This window comes from Aspergillus pseudoviridinutans (assembly GCF_018340605.1).
Source record: "Aspergillus pseudoviridinutans IFM 55266 DNA, scaffold_8, whole genome shotgun sequence".
Classification (NCBI taxonomy): Eukaryota; Fungi; Ascomycota; class Eurotiomycetes; order Eurotiales; family Aspergillaceae; genus Aspergillus; species Aspergillus pseudoviridinutans.
The window spans coordinates 1,125,206-1,141,255 of record NW_025091288.1 but is presented as its reverse complement, the minus strand read 5'-3'; the positions used below and the strand labels follow the sequence as shown (position 1 = coordinate 1,141,255).

Genomic DNA, 16,050 nt, shown 5'->3' with positions numbered 1-16,050 from the left:
GTCAGCCAGTCAGGGCTTTTGGTTTTTTCTGTTTCGGGACGCAAAGGTCAGTGTTGGAACTTGTTTCTGTGTATCCCCACGCCAGTTTTGATTTGTTGTCAGATGATCCAATCTGATTTCGGTTTCCTGAGTGTGCTTTGCTGGTGGTCAATGTGGTGCTAACTGCCACTGCTGTATGTAGGTATACTGGTGGGGGTATACGGAAAGGTGACAGAAGAAAAGCAATGGACCTATGAGAGCATCATTCAGCATTCACTTTCAGCACTGGGCTTTGCGCTGTAGGTACACAGCCAGGATTTGTCTAGGCAGCTATCTAGGATACACCGGTATGGCAAGAGTTAGGTAAGTGCATACTGTTGCTCTGGTCATCCATCGTACTACGTAGCTGATGTTGATCACACCAGAACCGTGAACAGGCCTCTAGGCGAGTGTCAAAGTGAGGCAGCAAGTAGGGAGGAGAGCTTGCTAGCCAAGTATCGCTGATATGCTTTCCCTGCCACGTAAGTATATTGTTCTTATTATCATGATTTCTTAGTAATGGGATGCTACGATCTACCACGCTCTTGCGAAAATACTAAATCCTAGCAGTTCCTACATATTTGTTTCAAAGTTGTACGTACTAGTGTAATGAACAATAGTTCAGTATGCATATCGCGTCTTGGTGTTTGAGATAAAGAGAATCCACTGTGATAATTAGGAGGATTCATTATTATTTCCACTCTTAAGCAGCTATCTGCAAGGAATATTCGACCGTGTTGATCTGGCAGGTAGAAGTTTGAGCAGAAGACCAGGCCACAGGCTGAGGCAAGAAGCTTCAGGACTGCAGTCATCCCACTCTTCCTTTACTCAGATTCCGTGAAGCATTCCATAATAGGTTCTCCTACTGCAGCAGTGAGCTTGTGGAGCACCACGAGTGGGCGGTTATGCAGGCAATTTTCCTGCACTGGCAGCCTTCTAGGTAAAGCGGCTTCACTGCCCCTCCATCGACCCCTCCTCATACACCAAGATTTGCAACCATGCCATTGGTTCGAAAGGTAGTATGCTTTTTCCTCCAACTCATGCGCAAGGAAAGTGGAGGTTACAACTGAGGTTAGAGGGAGGTATGCCATCCTCTTCTTACGACCACGTCAAAAGAAATATGGAGACTGGGAAAAAAAACTCAGATGGATGGTAGGTACAGCATATAGCTAATATGGAGCTCCAACCGCGGGATCCGCGACAAAACTCGCACATGATGATCCGCTCGGGTCCAGGTAAAGAATCAGGCGCACTGAGCCTTTAGTAGGTCCTGTATGAAGTGGTAAGATTGGCACATTCGAAGCAACTCCCCACAGTCGCACTGCAGCGGAAGAGGATCGGGCGACTTGGTCACACGTTGTTGATCTTATGATGAGGGTCCCAAGGCTTCAAGCAGCCTTCGGCGCGTCATTTGAATTTTACTAACTGCTGTAGTATGCTGGAAGAATTTCTAAGAATAATCACCATAGAGCGGGCTGTATGTCTCATGGTCAACAATGAGAATGAACCCAGGGCATACCGTAATTTGTTGTTTACAGATTCGAATCTAGGCACTACTACTATATGCAACAAATATTTTGCAAGAGTAAGAGTAGAGACCAGATAATAAGAGCAAAACAGATTCTCTTTCCTTTATTGCTTCGAATCTAGTCGAAGACTGTTGCTCTATCTCCACGAGGTAAACATAGTCTGTCCCCTAAGCTTCGAAGCCTCCTCCCGAGAGGTATTAGCAAGTAAAACCCGTTATCCGCTCTACCTCTTCTGCAACCGATAACCTTGTCAGTAGGAGTCCAGGATAGAGAAGATATTAATTGGGATGTGAACGTACGGGGCAGTTGCATTGTCCAGCAGGGCACTGGCAAGAGGCTCCGCAGGTGCAGCCGTGGTCGCCTAGCAGGAAGACGCTTCATGTCAGTTGGAAGGCCGAAATCTCAAAAGAACTCGTGCAAGAAGAAATGTAGATGAGGTTTGACAGCCTTAATAGACGAACGCAAACAAATATCCCAAGCCTCATTGCAAAGGGGAAGGAATACCCCGCTTCCCCTCAGCCGACGACATAAAATGATTGAATATGAAGCAGGCACCTACTCATGATGATGATAGAAGTGATATAGAGAAGGGAATAGCTCTATTTGATCGAGTCGGTCTCGCGAGAAGCCTTTGTGTGAGGTTTTGGAGGTTGTCAAAATCTGAAACCCAAGCTCACGACGGGCGGGGTTGCTTTTATATAGGCCAAGGTTGCCCATTCTTAGCCTACCCCCGAATAGTACATATTACCTCTGGCTTCAGCGAATATTCCGCCACACCAACATCGATGTGAGCAGATTTCTGCACGTCGATGATCTTGAAGTCGCCAATAATTTGTCCTGTAAGCATATTCCACAGTCTGGGAGTGGCTTTCCTGGCTACAACGAGACATATCTTTACATGAGAGGTGAGGTAACTGCCCATAAGCTCGACTCTTCTAGAACCAGTACGTTGACACAAAACGCAGATATTTCCCGCAGCAAATTGCAGGGTCTTCTTAAGTACAATGACTAGAGGGGACTTTGACGAAAGTTTTCACCATACTGTCTGCAGTAATTAGTAACATTAGTCACTTCCATGGCTACGGACGCAATGACTCGCCCCATCTCGTGCCTGTGCGGTGATGCAGCGCAAGACCTTTTGCTTGACTCAGCTGCTGACCTGTCGACACTTAATCTATGCCACTGTATCGACTGTCGGGCCGTCACGGGCATGCTGTATTCCTCTTACTATTTCCTGCAGGCTCCCGGCCCGAACTTGGATCGTCTTCAAAAATACCAGCAGTCGGAGTGTATCAGCCGCTATTTCTGTAAAACCTGTGGAGCTCATGTGTTCGCCCAGCTGGAAGCCACTGGCAAAACATTGGTCGCAGCCGGAGTTCTATTGGAGAATCCCCCACCGGTTAGGTTCATACAGCATTGGAAAGCTGACGATACCCGGGATGGCGGCTTAAGCTCTTTTCTGCCTGGAAACGCCAAAGAAACAACCTCAGCCTGCTGGTTAGACGCCGAGCAGAATATCAGTAAAGGACACGGCGAGGAAAACCGCAAGCTTGAGGAACAAGGTCATGACTCTCACCGGCTGCAGGCTCGATGTCACTGTGGGGGCATTGAATTCTACATTACACCGCCAGACTCGAACTCCGCCAAGCCATGGTCCCCTTGGCCAGATTTGATTGTTCCCTACCATTTGGCATCCCCAGAGAATACCAAAGACGTCAAGTGGTGGCTGCGAGATCGAAATACCAAATATCTGGTTGGGACCTGCGCCTGTCGATCATGTCGTCTGGCCAGTGGGTTTTCCATCCAGTCCTGGGCTTTCATTCCCAAATCAAACATCATCTTCGGCGACGGAAAGCCCCTAGTCTATGGCTTGGGGACAATGCAGCGATATGAGAGTCGCCCCGGCGTCTACCGGGAATTCTGCAGTCGCTGTGGCGCAACTGTGTTCTGGCACTGTCAAGAAAGGCCGGGCGTCGTAGATGTGAGCACAGGTCTTCTCCGAGCCAGAAGCGGTGTCAGAGCTGAAGGATGGTTAGAGTGGGCAACTGAGCGAGTGAGTTTCAAAGAGATGGCCTTGGATCAGGAGTTTATGGAACGATTGGAAGCTGGATTGAAAAACTGGGGTGAAAGCAAGAAATGACCTAATACTTGAGGTCAGGATGATCCAGATCTCAACGGCATCATCGTTCCATTGAAGAAGATAGCTACGGTGTTCTTGTATAGAGCACTTCGATCCATAACTGACTATTTCAGCCAGCATGTGAGCATGTTAGTGTGTCTTAGTGAATGTTGATAAGTTGCTGCATACTCCGTATTTGTTTCCATACATCCAAGGCAACTGATAAACCCCACCGCCTTCCCGATACGCTATCGGTCCCCCGCGACCTTTTTTCCTTCCGCCGGAATCAAAATCGCAAAGAGAAAAAAAAGGTCGCGTCGTCCGATGCATCATTGCTTTCTTTGTTGTGCAACTACCCGTCTCCATTTCTTGTTTCATAATCTCATTTTCTCTGCTCATACTCGAACTTTACTAGCTGCGGTACAATCATGCCGCCAGCTTTCGAGTTTCGAGGCAACGACCGACGGTCGCACAATAACAATCCAAGACATGAGTTCACTTTCCGATATGCGCGACCCGGGACGGCCGAACGACCGCTCTTGACTACCAAAAGAGAAACCACTCCAGAGCCCATCTTGGGTGCTAAAACAGGAGATGAAAAACCGGCCATGAAATTTGCGCCTATTTCAAACCTCAGTGACAGCGAGGAAGCCGAGATGGACATGTCTGACGATGATCAGGACGATGAGGCTTCGCATCCGCGTAAGAGGCGTGCGCTAGGAACAAATAATGCGATTGCTCCTACTCCTGCACCAGTCACAGCTCCAAAATGGTCCAACCCAGATCCTTACACTGTCCTACCCCCGCCTGATGAGACTTTGGCGAAGAGGGTCGATGTCGTCAAGCTGATTCGTAAGGCGCGGATCGCTGAGAACGCCAAGCAGACAGCACCTGCGGATGCAGTGACGACCAACGAGGACTTTATCTCCTTCAGTGGCTTGCTCGACGAAGAGGAAGCCAGGATGAAAGTGCCGGACAATGCTCCTTCGGGACCGAAACGTCTGCAAGGAAGAGACTCTGCTCTCGGGAGCCGGAAGAGAACACACGATGACGAGATAAAGGGCTACTCCAAGAAGACCGGACGGCCCATGATCAGGTTCTACGATGATGGCTCGATTATTGACGAGTGGAGAGCGCGCCCGGACGAGAATGCAACTCCTTGGATGTCGCTCATGGAGCCTTCCTTGCACCTGGGTTCTCGGCTGCACAATGAAATTTTGAGTTTTTACCACTGGGTTAAGCCGATGCAGTATGAGCAGATTGTCCGAGCAGATTTGATTACGAGGCTGCAGGTAGCATTCCAAAATAGGTACTATGGTGTGCAACTTCGTCCGTTCGGCTCGTTCGCTTCTGGCTTGTATTTGCCCACTGCGGATATAGATCTTGTTCTGCTGTCATCAAATTTCATGCGCAACGGCATAAAGACTTTTGGTGAGCGTAAAGGACAGATCTACGCTTTCGCAGCCTTTCTCAAGAATCTTGAAATAGCCGTTCCCAATTCAATAGAGACCATCGCGCATGCGCGCGTGCCGATTCTGAAGTTTGTGGACAAGATGACGGGCTTGCGGGTTGACCTGTCGTTTGACAATGATAGCGGGCTCATCGCCAACAACACATTTCAAAACTGGAAATCAGATTATCCAGCGATGCCCGTGATTGTAGCGGTGCTCAAGCAATTTCTGCTACTTCGCGGCCTTAATGAGGTCCCAACTGGTGGTCTGGGAGGGTTCTCCATAACCTGCCTCGTTACCAGTCTTCTTCAGCATCTACCCCATGGTCACACAGCGCCTAATCTGGGTAGCATTCTCATGGACTTTTTCGAATTCTACGGTAATAATTTCGACTTCGAGAATGTTGGTATTCGCCTGAATCCACCAGGTTATTTCAACAAGGTGAGTATCTGAATGCAAACTTGGGCAGGCCTTCCCATCCACTGATAACATGCTTCCTTTAGAGAGTGTACAAGGGGTTCCAAGGTAATAATGATGCTCGTTTATCAATCGAAGATCCCAACAACCCGGATAACGATGTGTCGGGTGGAACTCGGGAAATCCATCTGATCTTCAAGTCGTTCTCGAAGGCATTCCAACTTCTGAAGGAACGTATGGTCTCCTCGGCGGTGTCTGGCGATACAAAAGCCAGCATTCTGCAAAGTATCATCGCTGCAAATTATGAGGAGTACACAGAGCAGCGTTCGCAACTACGTGCGGTGTTTGAGACCCATCCCAGATTTGCAGAGTATCGTCGAGCTCCCACACCTCCGCCACCTCCCTCAGAGAGTCCTCCTCCGCCTCCTGCCGACCTTGCTCCTCTGCCACCTAATCTGCCTGCTAAACCTCCTTCCGCGAAATCTTCCAAAGCTCCTCCAGCGCCAGCATCCAAAGACTCCAAGGAGAAGATGACCAAGATGCAAAGAAAGCAAGAAGCATCGCGAGAACGGGCCGCTCGTCTTAGACGTTTGCGCCCTGATATACCTACTATTCCAAACTCCATCAGTAATGAGCAAGCCTTGAGTTTAGGTGGTTATAAAAGCCAATCTGAGATGGACAAAGATCTCGCAAGTCGAGAAAGAGAGACGAAATGAACCAGTACAGTTGGGCAGGTGAACTCGTGGCCCGAGGCTTGATGTCAGATTTCAACGACCTTGACGCTTCCTTGCGGTGCCCATGATCGGTGACATCCCTCTGTTGAGGTCTATCTGGGTGACTCGATTCTTGTTTCTTTGCTCTCTCCAGTTTCATTCTCTCGTTCATCGCCATTTGCATCAGATACCCGTGTTTGAATATATGTGGAGTTCTCTTTGAGTTTGTGGATAGGGTGGCAGGCTATTCTGGTTGTCGGTATTGGTTCTCGGGGCGTTTTGATTTTACGACAGAGTCTATGATTCTACTTCTGTTCATATTGCCTTTTACCTCCTGTCCCAAACATGTGCAGCCCCCGACAGTCGAGCCCTTTGGCTCAATATGGGCTACCTGTTATTTCTATGCTCCCAAACAGATATCACCCGTTCTAACAGCAACATACAGGGCTGTGTGCCGTGGCTGACAGATACAGTGATTTTCTGTCGAGTGTCTCAACAAACGCAGATTTCGTCTGCTGCCTGCGATCTCTCAAGACTAGATGGACCGTCCTGACACAGGTTCACATCCCGAGACGGGGCGAAGCTTATTGATCCATTATGAACCTGAAATGGCTAGTTGAGAAACAATATTGACTTTAAGAATTTCGAAATGCTACAGGCTACGGAGATGCAATCGCCTCCGTTCCGTTTTGCAAAATTTCCTTCCACCTCTTTCTCATCAAGGAAGCGCTATTTGCGATTGCTTGAAGAGGATGATTCGGAGGAATACGATTCAGACTGACACATGTGCAAAGAAATGATTTGTGCTTTGGGAAGACGTCTATAAGTCAATTGGATGAATAAAACGGTGCTCGCAAGACAAAATACAGAGGAAGTCAATAATATCTCAGGAAAGGTCCGAGAAGAGGACGCTCTTTCGATACCCTTCCCCTATGAATTCTATTAAGGTGTGTACTCATCATCATGGGTCATAAGGTCGAGAAGAAATATATCATAAAGCAGCATTGGATGGCACTGTGCCAAGGGGTATCTGCTTGTCCACCGCTTGCAAAGGAGGTGTTACCATAGGCTCGTCCTGATTTGCGGTAACCAAATCGTCATTCTGCTTTATACAACCGTCCGTTTCAATGCCAAGTTGTTCCAACAGAGCGAGATGCTCGGCGGGCAGCGAATTAACAAAATCCGGGCCAGGGCTGGGCCATGTATAGTCCACCCATTGCGGGCCAAGAATGGACCGGATGCCTTGAGCGAGGGACAAGATGCGACTGCGACGTGACTTGGACCAAGCACGGTCGGTGATGACTCCTTCAGACGGCGTGAGGATGGCTGGCGCTTGGTAAGCGGTGGGTATAGCGGCGGCCTGAGCATGTTCGCTGGTGTTTTCCTCGTCGTCCTGGTTCTCTAATCCATCCACAATGCTGCGCCAAACGCGCAATGTCTCGTTCAGCTCCTCTATATTGCTTACACCCATCACGCTGACGCCTAGCCGCTCGCCCGTTCCCATGTGGGCGACGGAGAGGAATCCAGGATCAGCGCCAGGGGACCGTGCAAGAGGCGGGCCCAGGGCCCCGGCCTTAGCACCGTCGTGAAGCCACGACTCGAGAGCAAAGCGGATAGCAATCACTTCGAGTTTCTCACCTTGAGCATCAGCCCACTCGCTCACACTGCGAATGGCTTTCCGAAGACCGTCTGGAGCGGGGTGAAAATCGCCCATGCTTCCAATGGGCACACCCTTGCGCCGTAGAAGGCCCATTCCTAAAGGCGACGCATTGGGAATCACGTCCACGCCGGCGGCCACTAACCGAGGGAGACCATGGGTGAGCAGTCGGGTGTTCTGGAGCGTGAAATTGGCGTATGACTGCACCGCGTCCAGCGGCTCGCCTGTCTCGCGCAAGACCAGTTCTGCCAAATCGCACAGTACGTCCACAGGATATCCCGATATGCCAACGTAGTGAATAGTGCCTTCGGTATCGCGGATGCGGCGCAACTCCCGAATCGCCTCGAGGACCTGCTCGGGGCTCACGAATTCAACGTCGTGGCAGTAGACCACATCCAAGTAATCGGTATGGAGGCGGCGCAAACTGCGCTTCACGCTGTACCTGACCCATTTCGGAGAATAGTCAAAGGAAGAGGCTGCAACTCGGCCCACTTTGGTGAGCAATCGGTATGTATGACGGGGAAAATTGGAGCGAACGTGATCAGTAGCCAGAGCACGACCGAGAAGCTCCTCGGCTGGGCCGTAATACGGGGACGTATCGAAAGCGCGGACACCGTCCGAGAGAGCACGATGAACTAGTTCCGTCGTGGGGAGTGCGTATGGATCCTGGTTGTACTGAGAATTGAAGGTCGCGGTGCCCATAATGAGTGGCGGAAGATCCGCCGACAGAGGGACAGAGGGACGCCCCATGATCGCGATTACCACTTGTAAGCAATTCAAGGAGTTCTTTGAGGTAAGAAGAGCAATGCGTTGCAATCTTCACTGACAAGACTATCAACAAGCCAATGTCCGATCGCTGGAGATAGAAAGAAAGAAACACTTGTCAGGAGGGGCGCGATGGCGAGCCATTATTATTCTGGAATTGATTTCTAACCCATGGGGCGGATGCCCACCTTAAGAGGAAATGGCGCCATGGGCTGGGTCCGATTAGTGTTGCTTTTAGATCAGTTCGATGGACTTCATGGCCAATCGACTATATATAATTCGATCGGATCTAGAATTATCGAACATTGGGAGATCTTGGAAGATGGAAAACATTTGCTAGCAGTATTGATTGATTGATCGTACCTGAAATGGGATCGTTTGTTCCAGTCAATCAATTCCAAGGCGGTGCTGAGAAAAACGCCAAGAAAAGCTAAAAACCGAATTCCCAGCAACTCTCTTTTACGCCTCTATACGATCCCTCCTATCAAAGATGACAGAGATATTCCCTGAACTATAACTATCCTGTCATTGTCCGGTAGGCAGTATATGATGAGTTCTGAAATTGGGCTTTATTGTCCAAGGGAGGAGAACAGACAAAAGCAGACTGTCACCACTTGGATACTATGGTACATTTGTTGATTCATTCCATAAATTAGGCAAAGAAGAGTGGAGAAAAATTTGGGATAGACAGGGGGAAAAGGACAGTATCTGCTCAAACTGTAGACGAACTCTCCGTGACTCAGACATACTGTTTCCTTATATCCCGCTCCTCAGAGAAAAATATACACGAATGGGAACAAACCCACTCAGGAGCCGAATAAAACAACATATGGGCCAACAAAAAAGTTAGGTTGAGAGCGAGGTGGTGTACAACATGATGCGACCGCATCATTCGCTCCAACAGTGCCATGCAATGAACATCGAAGTAGTCAATGCAAAAGGCAGGGGTCTATATTGCCTCCAATACCAACATTGGAAGCCACCAAACAAAACGCCTTGCTATGCCGAAGAGCTGAACGGAGAACGACGAAAAAAGCAGAAAGCGACGTCGGATCGTAGACTGTCCCAACTCAACGATCGATATTTCAGTTCCGCGAATCGACAACGGGTCGGGTCGGATTCGAGAGCGCATAGCGTCGTAGGTAGAAGTCGAACACACTCAAACTCGACATTTCCAAATTCTGGCGAAACAGGAAAAATCACCGGTCCTTGTACACCTTGGGATTCCAGCCTTCCCGGAGTTCTTTCTCCTGTGCGGCTTTGCGCTCCGCTTGTCGGATCTCTATCTCGATTCTCTCGCGAGCGCGCAAGATTTTGCTCTGCAGATAGAAGCTGCCGCCCTTTTTGGGATCATTCAGATCAAATAGCTTCTTGAACCGCTCCATCACCTGTTCTACATTCGTTTCTCCACCAGCGGGGGGCTTGACGTTGAGAATCTTGCAAGCCTCATCGAGTGTCAAGCCGGAAGATGCAAACGTGCTTGAGCTTCCTCCCTTTCCCTTATTTGCCTGGGCGTATCTGGACGATGCGGAGGCCTGCTTGTAAGCTTCTGCGAACGCTCGACCGAATACTCGAGCGCCCGTGACGACGACCTGGGTAAGGATACGGTGGGCCTATGAAGTAGCCGAGAAGTCAGCTAGTTGCGCCTGCTGGGGATGGAGAGACTGAAGCCTGATTTTATGGGAAAGGCGATAAGGTTGTTGAGAAAAGCACTCACCATTGTCGGAGGAAGTAGGGAAGCAAAGGAAGATCAACGTCGGAAAAGATCAAAGGTAACTAAAGCACCTAGATCGAAGAGAGAAAATTCTCAATAAGAAAAGAAAATCAAACGAAGATAACCGGTCAGACGAGAATAGCTATCCGGTCGTGAAGAGACTGAAGGGTGAGAGTCGAATGGATGGATGGCGCTGGACAACCGGAGGATCGCAGATGGAACCTGAAGCCAGACGCTCAATGGCAAAAATTTCGGCGGCGGAATTGGTCCAGTCGCGATCCAATGTCGGTTTCGGCCCAGTGACAAGAGAGCTGAAGAACACTGTTACCGTCTGGTCTGTTCAGTAGGTAACTGCATACAGTTAATCTTGATATTATTTGTACTTGCAGACTATTTCGATCTTCAATATTCTAAACTAGTCCTTATTATTTCTTGTATACGACTCTAAGATATCGCCCTGGTATCCTCTTTGGGACAAGCAGTCACATGTCCCGAGAACCACAAAGCAAGAGGCTTCAAGTGTCCGCGGATCTCAACCTGCTTCCCCCGCAGTCGATGATCTGCCCGCAACCTTTTCGGTTCTGGGAGAGCTTTTCTTCTGGACCGACGTGATATCTTTTTCTCCTTCCCCTCTCCTTTTACTCCTCTTCTCCTGCTCTTCTTCTTCGCGATCGCACTGCCCGCAATGCTCTGGATGGATGATGCATGTGACGTCTCTGTTGGATGGCAGCACTCGGTACGTGACAACTGTAATCCATCGTTACCTTACTGCGCCCATATACTGGAGAAGGATCCCCCCAGCGCGGAAGAAGCAAACATGGATTCGGTTGAATTGAAGAGTATACAGGAGATGCTGATGCTGTGGTAGAAGATATTCCGTGGATAGATTCCATGGCCCCGTCATACGCGCAGGATCATGGCTTACAGCCTGATTCTCAGCCACCAACGGTTGCTGCTTTTTCGCCCACTACCATTTCAGGCTCATCCTTGACGTCCAGACAACGTTCCAGCATAATCGTACATCGCAAGTCTCCCCTTCTCGTGGCTACGCCTCCGGCCATCACTCGAGCTCTGGCCTATTCTCATCCTTTTATACTTCCTTTGAATAAACTCGCCGGCTTGCTCACGTGGACAACGGACGACCCATGGCAGAGCTTCCTTCTTGTGGCGGGATTTTKGACGGTGGTTCTGTACAGCGATGCGATTATTCTTTGGGCCGGTCCGATGTTAGTCGTAGTCGGGTTAATCCTAGGGATGTATTGGAGACGCTTCTCTCCGTTATCGACGGCGGCATTTACGGGCGAGAAACGACAGCACCAAAAGAGTGCCTCTGAGGGTTCTTCGCATCAGCATGAGACTTTGGATGAGATTGTCGAAACATTAAGAACTTTCACGACACGGTGCAACATACTTTTGGAGCCTCTCCTTGAACTTACGGATTTCCTATCAACCCAGAGAACGGCGACCTCTGCAACTACAAGACCCGCTCTCACTACTATGTTTATACGGATTCTTTTTGTGACTCCCATCTGGATCGCATTGACCCTTCCGCCCTTCTACATAATCACAACTCGGCGTGTCATCATGACTATAGGCACCATCATTCTCACCTATCACTCCCGACCAGCAAGAGTATCGCGAGTCATTTTATGGCGATCCTTGACAGTTCGCCGGATATGTTCCATGATTACTGGTCTTTCATTTTCCTTAAATGCCAATAAACCGCAGTCCCTCTGGGCTCAGAACCACGGTCATGCTGCAACTATTGCAACGAGGCGGCGAGGGGATTCCTCGGGTGTTCGCTTCACCTTTGTGCTCTACGAGAATCAACGCCGCTGGCTCGGAATTGGATGGACATACTCTCTGTTTCCCTCTGAGCGTGCTGCATGGACCGACGAACATCTGAACCCGGCTCCGTCCAAGGATGATTTTGAACTCCCGCATGTACAGGCTGGGAATGCCAAGTGGCGCTGGGTCGAGGGCAGCGAGTGGCGCATTGAGGGAGCTGACGATACGAGCGGCAAGGCAGATGGTAAAGCAGCGGATGGTGGAGGATGGATCTATTATGATAACAAGGTGAGACGGCACCTCCCTCCGTGACAATTGACCCCTGTTTAACCGCCATTGTGACGTTATAGTGGAATGATGGCCGTCGTGGGCAAGATGGTTGGGATCGTTATACTCGTCGTCGGAAGTGGTGCCGCGACGCTGAACTCGTCGAGATACAACAAGCGACTGAAAACACGCCGGCTACGGCCAAGTCTAGTTTAACAGAGGCGTTGGACAATGAGAGGGAGTCGGGGAACATTGACGCTTCAACAGTCGATACCGATGCCGTGAGTCTCGCCCCGTCAGCCTCCTCCAAGGCTCGGAAAAGACATTGGTTCGGGGGTTCGAAACCTGTAAGCGACAAAGCCAGTAGCACTTCCTCTGCGCTACCAGCCTCCACCAATACCTCCTCCGTGGACGCTGGAAAAATAACCTCTACCACCAGTTATAGCCCCTCCGGAACCCCCGGCTCGAGACCGATTGACATCGCGCACTCTCGGAAATCATCGAACTATTCCGGCAACGCAAGTCATGGTAGTATAGGCCGAGACAGCAGCGTTCCCAGGAGTACTTCGCATAGTGACAGTGCCAGCCTCCGAGATAAGGAAATTGTCCACGCTCAAGATCGTCTAGACCGCTGGGGTACTCGAGCTACAGGTGGTATTGAGCGGGCGGAGCGAGAACTGGGACTAGGTGACGAGGTCAATATGGGATTGAGCTAATCATTCAGTCTCTTAGCGAGGGTAATCCGTGAAAGAAATTGGGAAGTTTCATGGAGCAGTGTCAAATATCAAGCCTTTTTTCATCCAATTTTCGGTATCGACTCAGCAAATAGGGTCACTTTTCCGAGTGTATAATAACATTCAGAAGCGTATATTATTAACGAATGAAAATGCTATCATCCCAGTTTCGAGCAACCCCTGAGGATACCTCGGATGCTTTTTAGGCATGCTTCTCGGACAAGCATCTGGCAAAATGAGTATGGCCATTCATAATATACCTATATACGTATATATATAGCTACTCAAGTGCCGTAGCTCTTGAGGGTAGTTTCGAATCATGCATATACTTTTCACAGAAGTAAGCTGTGTACCGCCAATATCGACCAGTGTACAGCCAATCATGCAACCTGACCTTCATTTCCTACGACCTCAGAGCGAGACCTTGGCGTATAGCAGACTGCTAGCAGTCAGGCAATATAGGCCATTCGTGATCTTTGGACATCAGCGGATGGACATCATCAATCATGTAAGTATTAAATCCCATTTCAGGTGCTCCAAGACGTCGAGCCAATGCAGCTTTTCTCCGGCCCAGAGGATGTTCAGTAGTTCCTTTGCGCGCTTAACATTCCCAATACCGAAGTTAATTTCCAGTTGAGTCAACGATTGCATAATCAGTTCTCGGTCTATCGCCTCTTCGCACTCGCATCCTGTGATGAAGAGTGGAAAAGTAAGTGCGGAATACTCGCAGTGATCGTCGAGTGGCGATGACCGAATGCTTCTGAGACAACGCTCTACTGCCACTCGTTTTGATAATGATACGAAAGAAGTCCAAATCGGGGATGCTCTTTGCGTGGGCCCCCGCATCATCCTTTCTAGCGTGGAATGGAGATAGATGTACGCAGCGTCGCAGAAACATTCAGCTACCATGCGCAGACGGGTGAGGTTTTCTTCTGTTGTCCCCTTAGGTATAATGTACGAGGGTAAGTATTTTGTCCAATTACGAAGCGACTCGTCGCTGTACAAGATCAGCATGCGTTCAAACGTTTTGTAAGGGGGCTAGCACCGACATTGCATGAATTTCCAAGCCCAGGGCAACTGGGTCAGCGCAAAGAAGGGGCAGATCCGCAATCCTTGCACACAGCTTGATAATTCTCTCAGTGTAGCCGACGTATATGTCGAGCCTGGTAATCTCTGCATGACTTAGGTTCGACAAGGCGGCAGTGATCAGTTTGGGGTTCGTCAATTTGGCCAAATTTTGCCCGTATACAAAACTGAAGTAAAAGTCAGCTCGGTCCACTGCAAATTCGTGTCAAACCGTCATCGTTGCTTACAGTCCTCGCAGAAAATCAGCCGTGTCTTGACTGAGGGAGTCGAATCCACCGCGGGATAATAGCAATTTTCCTAATGCATTCAGGTGCACCGTCCATTGCCTCACGCTTCCACGTACTATCTCAAACTTGCAAAGAAGAGCAACCGAGAGAAGAGCATCCTCGGGAAATTTATCGGCGGAACGCTCAGTAAGTGCCGTCCGAACCCCTCTCATTGTTTGAATGTAGTAATCCGCTGCTGCAGTTTGAGCGTACAAGCTATCACTTGTACGGTTCGCGAGATGTATCGCAGACAGCGCGCATAGAGCATTCATTAGAAGAGGAGAGGAATGGGCTCGAGGAATGAGCAATGATCGCAATGGATTCTCTTCATTTTCCAAATTCGCCAGCAGCTTGGACCCTCGTTCAACATAATATTGGAGGTAAATCGTCTCGAGGTAAGTCAAGTGACTGATGTATCCAAAAGGCTTGGTAATCACACGAGACTTGTCATTGGGAGTAGTGGTGGCAGGCTCTTCGGTATCGTTCTCGTGGTCAGCGATCCTCCAGCCAACTTCCAACCAACAGGTTTCATCGGTATCATACTTCGACATCGATGGACATGACGTATTCTGAGAAATTGAAGGGAACGAGGTCAGATTGGGAGACGAGACGCCTCCGGAGGATCCGTCTGAGGAAATTGATGCAGAATGAGAGCGACTAAGTCTGCGTCGCTTGGATGGTCCAACTTGTTGAAAGACTTGCGCACCTGGGTCGAGAGGCTTTGCCCACACCGAACCATATCCTTCACAACTGAGCCCTAACMTGGCGCAATTCTGGCAGCTAGTCTAGATATCAGCTACGCTGGTCACAAGCATTTGAAAAGAAGTCATTATTACCCAGGCTTAGCTTCATCACAGCGCTTGCGGCGCCTTTTGCAGGTCAGACAACCTGACCGAGTCCACTTCCCACCCTCCCGTCTGCATCTCTTTCTCGATGGTATTGAGCTTTGGCTTCTCAGCGAGAACTCGTTATACGCGGTAGCAGATTGAGTCATTTCCACCCGTATGAAGAAGGAACAAGGCCAACTATAATAATGCGGCTTTGCTATACTAAATCGATAAGCGACTATCACGCTTATCAGTCCGAGGTGCGGAGTAAGCGGAGTAATGAATGGTCACGTCCACAATTGAATCGGCAGAATAATAGTTCACTGTATCACTGGACGCAGAACATTGCAGACACGTTATTGAGCAAAAGATACATCGCAGAGGAACAGTGACGGTAAATCTGCTGGTTGGAGGAGTCATGAAGAAGAGAGGGGGGGCCAATCGTGCGCTAGTCCTGATATGGCAAGAGAAGCGCTGTACCGCTGTACTATCTAATCGGTAACCATTCATAATTCAGGTTCCCCTCGTCAACCATCCTAGGATATCCTTCTACATGCCCTCTAAAACTGGTACAGTTTATCTTTTTTGGAGGCTGAAAGCTTCCTCGATCATTGAGTAACATCTCCGAGGCCCCTTGTGTCCTTGACTATGAATCCCTCTCCATTTAGTATATTTCCATGAACGCTGTATTTTTTCGGC

At 49.3% G+C, this 16,050-nt stretch overlaps 6 protein-coding genes across 6 annotated transcripts; 3 read left to right on the top strand and 3 right to left on the bottom strand.

Moving 5' to 3' along the window:
• Positions 1–2,622: 2,622 nt before the first annotated feature.
• Positions 2,623–3,687, top strand: Asppvi_010505 (GFA family protein; the record flags this gene model as incomplete). The annotated part of the gene is made up of 1 exon (XM_043306349.1): positions 2,623–3,687. The coding sequence occupies one exon, from the start codon at positions 2,623–2,625 to the stop codon at positions 3,685–3,687; it is 1,065 nt and encodes a 354-aa protein (XP_043162284.1).
• Positions 3,688–4,094: 407 nt separating this feature from the next.
• On the top strand, positions 4,095–6,250 carry Asppvi_010504 (putative topoisomerase family protein TRF4; the record flags this gene model as incomplete). Its single annotated transcript, XM_043306348.1, has 2 exons — positions 4,095–5,558; positions 5,621–6,250. The coding sequence occupies 2 exons, from the start codon at positions 4,095–4,097 to the stop codon at positions 6,248–6,250; spliced, it is 2,094 nt and encodes a 697-aa protein (XP_043162283.1).
• A 988-nt stretch (positions 6,251–7,238) lies between these two features.
• On the bottom strand, positions 7,239–8,654 carry Asppvi_010503 (D-arabinose 1-dehydrogenase (NAD(P)(+)) ARA2; the record flags this gene model as incomplete). The annotated part of the gene is made up of 1 exon (XM_043306347.1): positions 7,239–8,654. The coding sequence occupies one exon, from the start codon at positions 8,652–8,654 to the stop codon at positions 7,239–7,241; it is 1,416 nt and encodes a 471-aa protein (XP_043162282.1).
• A 1,214-nt stretch (positions 8,655–9,868) lies between these two features.
• On the bottom strand, positions 9,869–10,389 carry Asppvi_010502 (import motor complex subunit PAM16; the record flags this gene model as incomplete). The annotated part of the gene is made up of 2 exons (XM_043306346.1): positions 9,869–10,282; positions 10,387–10,389. 2 exons carry the CDS (start codon positions 10,387–10,389, stop codon positions 9,869–9,871), a joined length of 417 nt encoding a protein of 138 aa, XP_043162281.1.
• Positions 10,390–11,274: 885 nt separating this feature from the next.
• On the top strand, positions 11,275–13,154 carry Asppvi_010501 (PEX28-32 family peroxisomal membrane protein; the record flags this gene model as incomplete). The annotated part of the gene is made up of 2 exons (XM_043306345.1): positions 11,275–12,459; positions 12,522–13,154. 2 exons carry the CDS (start codon positions 11,275–11,277, stop codon positions 13,152–13,154), a joined length of 1,818 nt encoding a protein of 605 aa, XP_043162280.1.
• Positions 13,155–13,676: 522 nt separating this feature from the next.
• Positions 13,677–15,075, bottom strand: Asppvi_010500 (fungal specific transcription factor domain-containing protein; the record flags this gene model as incomplete). Its single annotated transcript, XM_043306344.1, has 3 exons — positions 13,677–14,169; positions 14,222–14,425; positions 14,486–15,075. The coding sequence occupies 3 exons, from the start codon at positions 15,073–15,075 to the stop codon at positions 13,677–13,679; spliced, it is 1,287 nt and encodes a 428-aa protein (XP_043162279.1).
• Between the last annotated feature and the right edge of the window lie 975 nt (positions 15,076–16,050).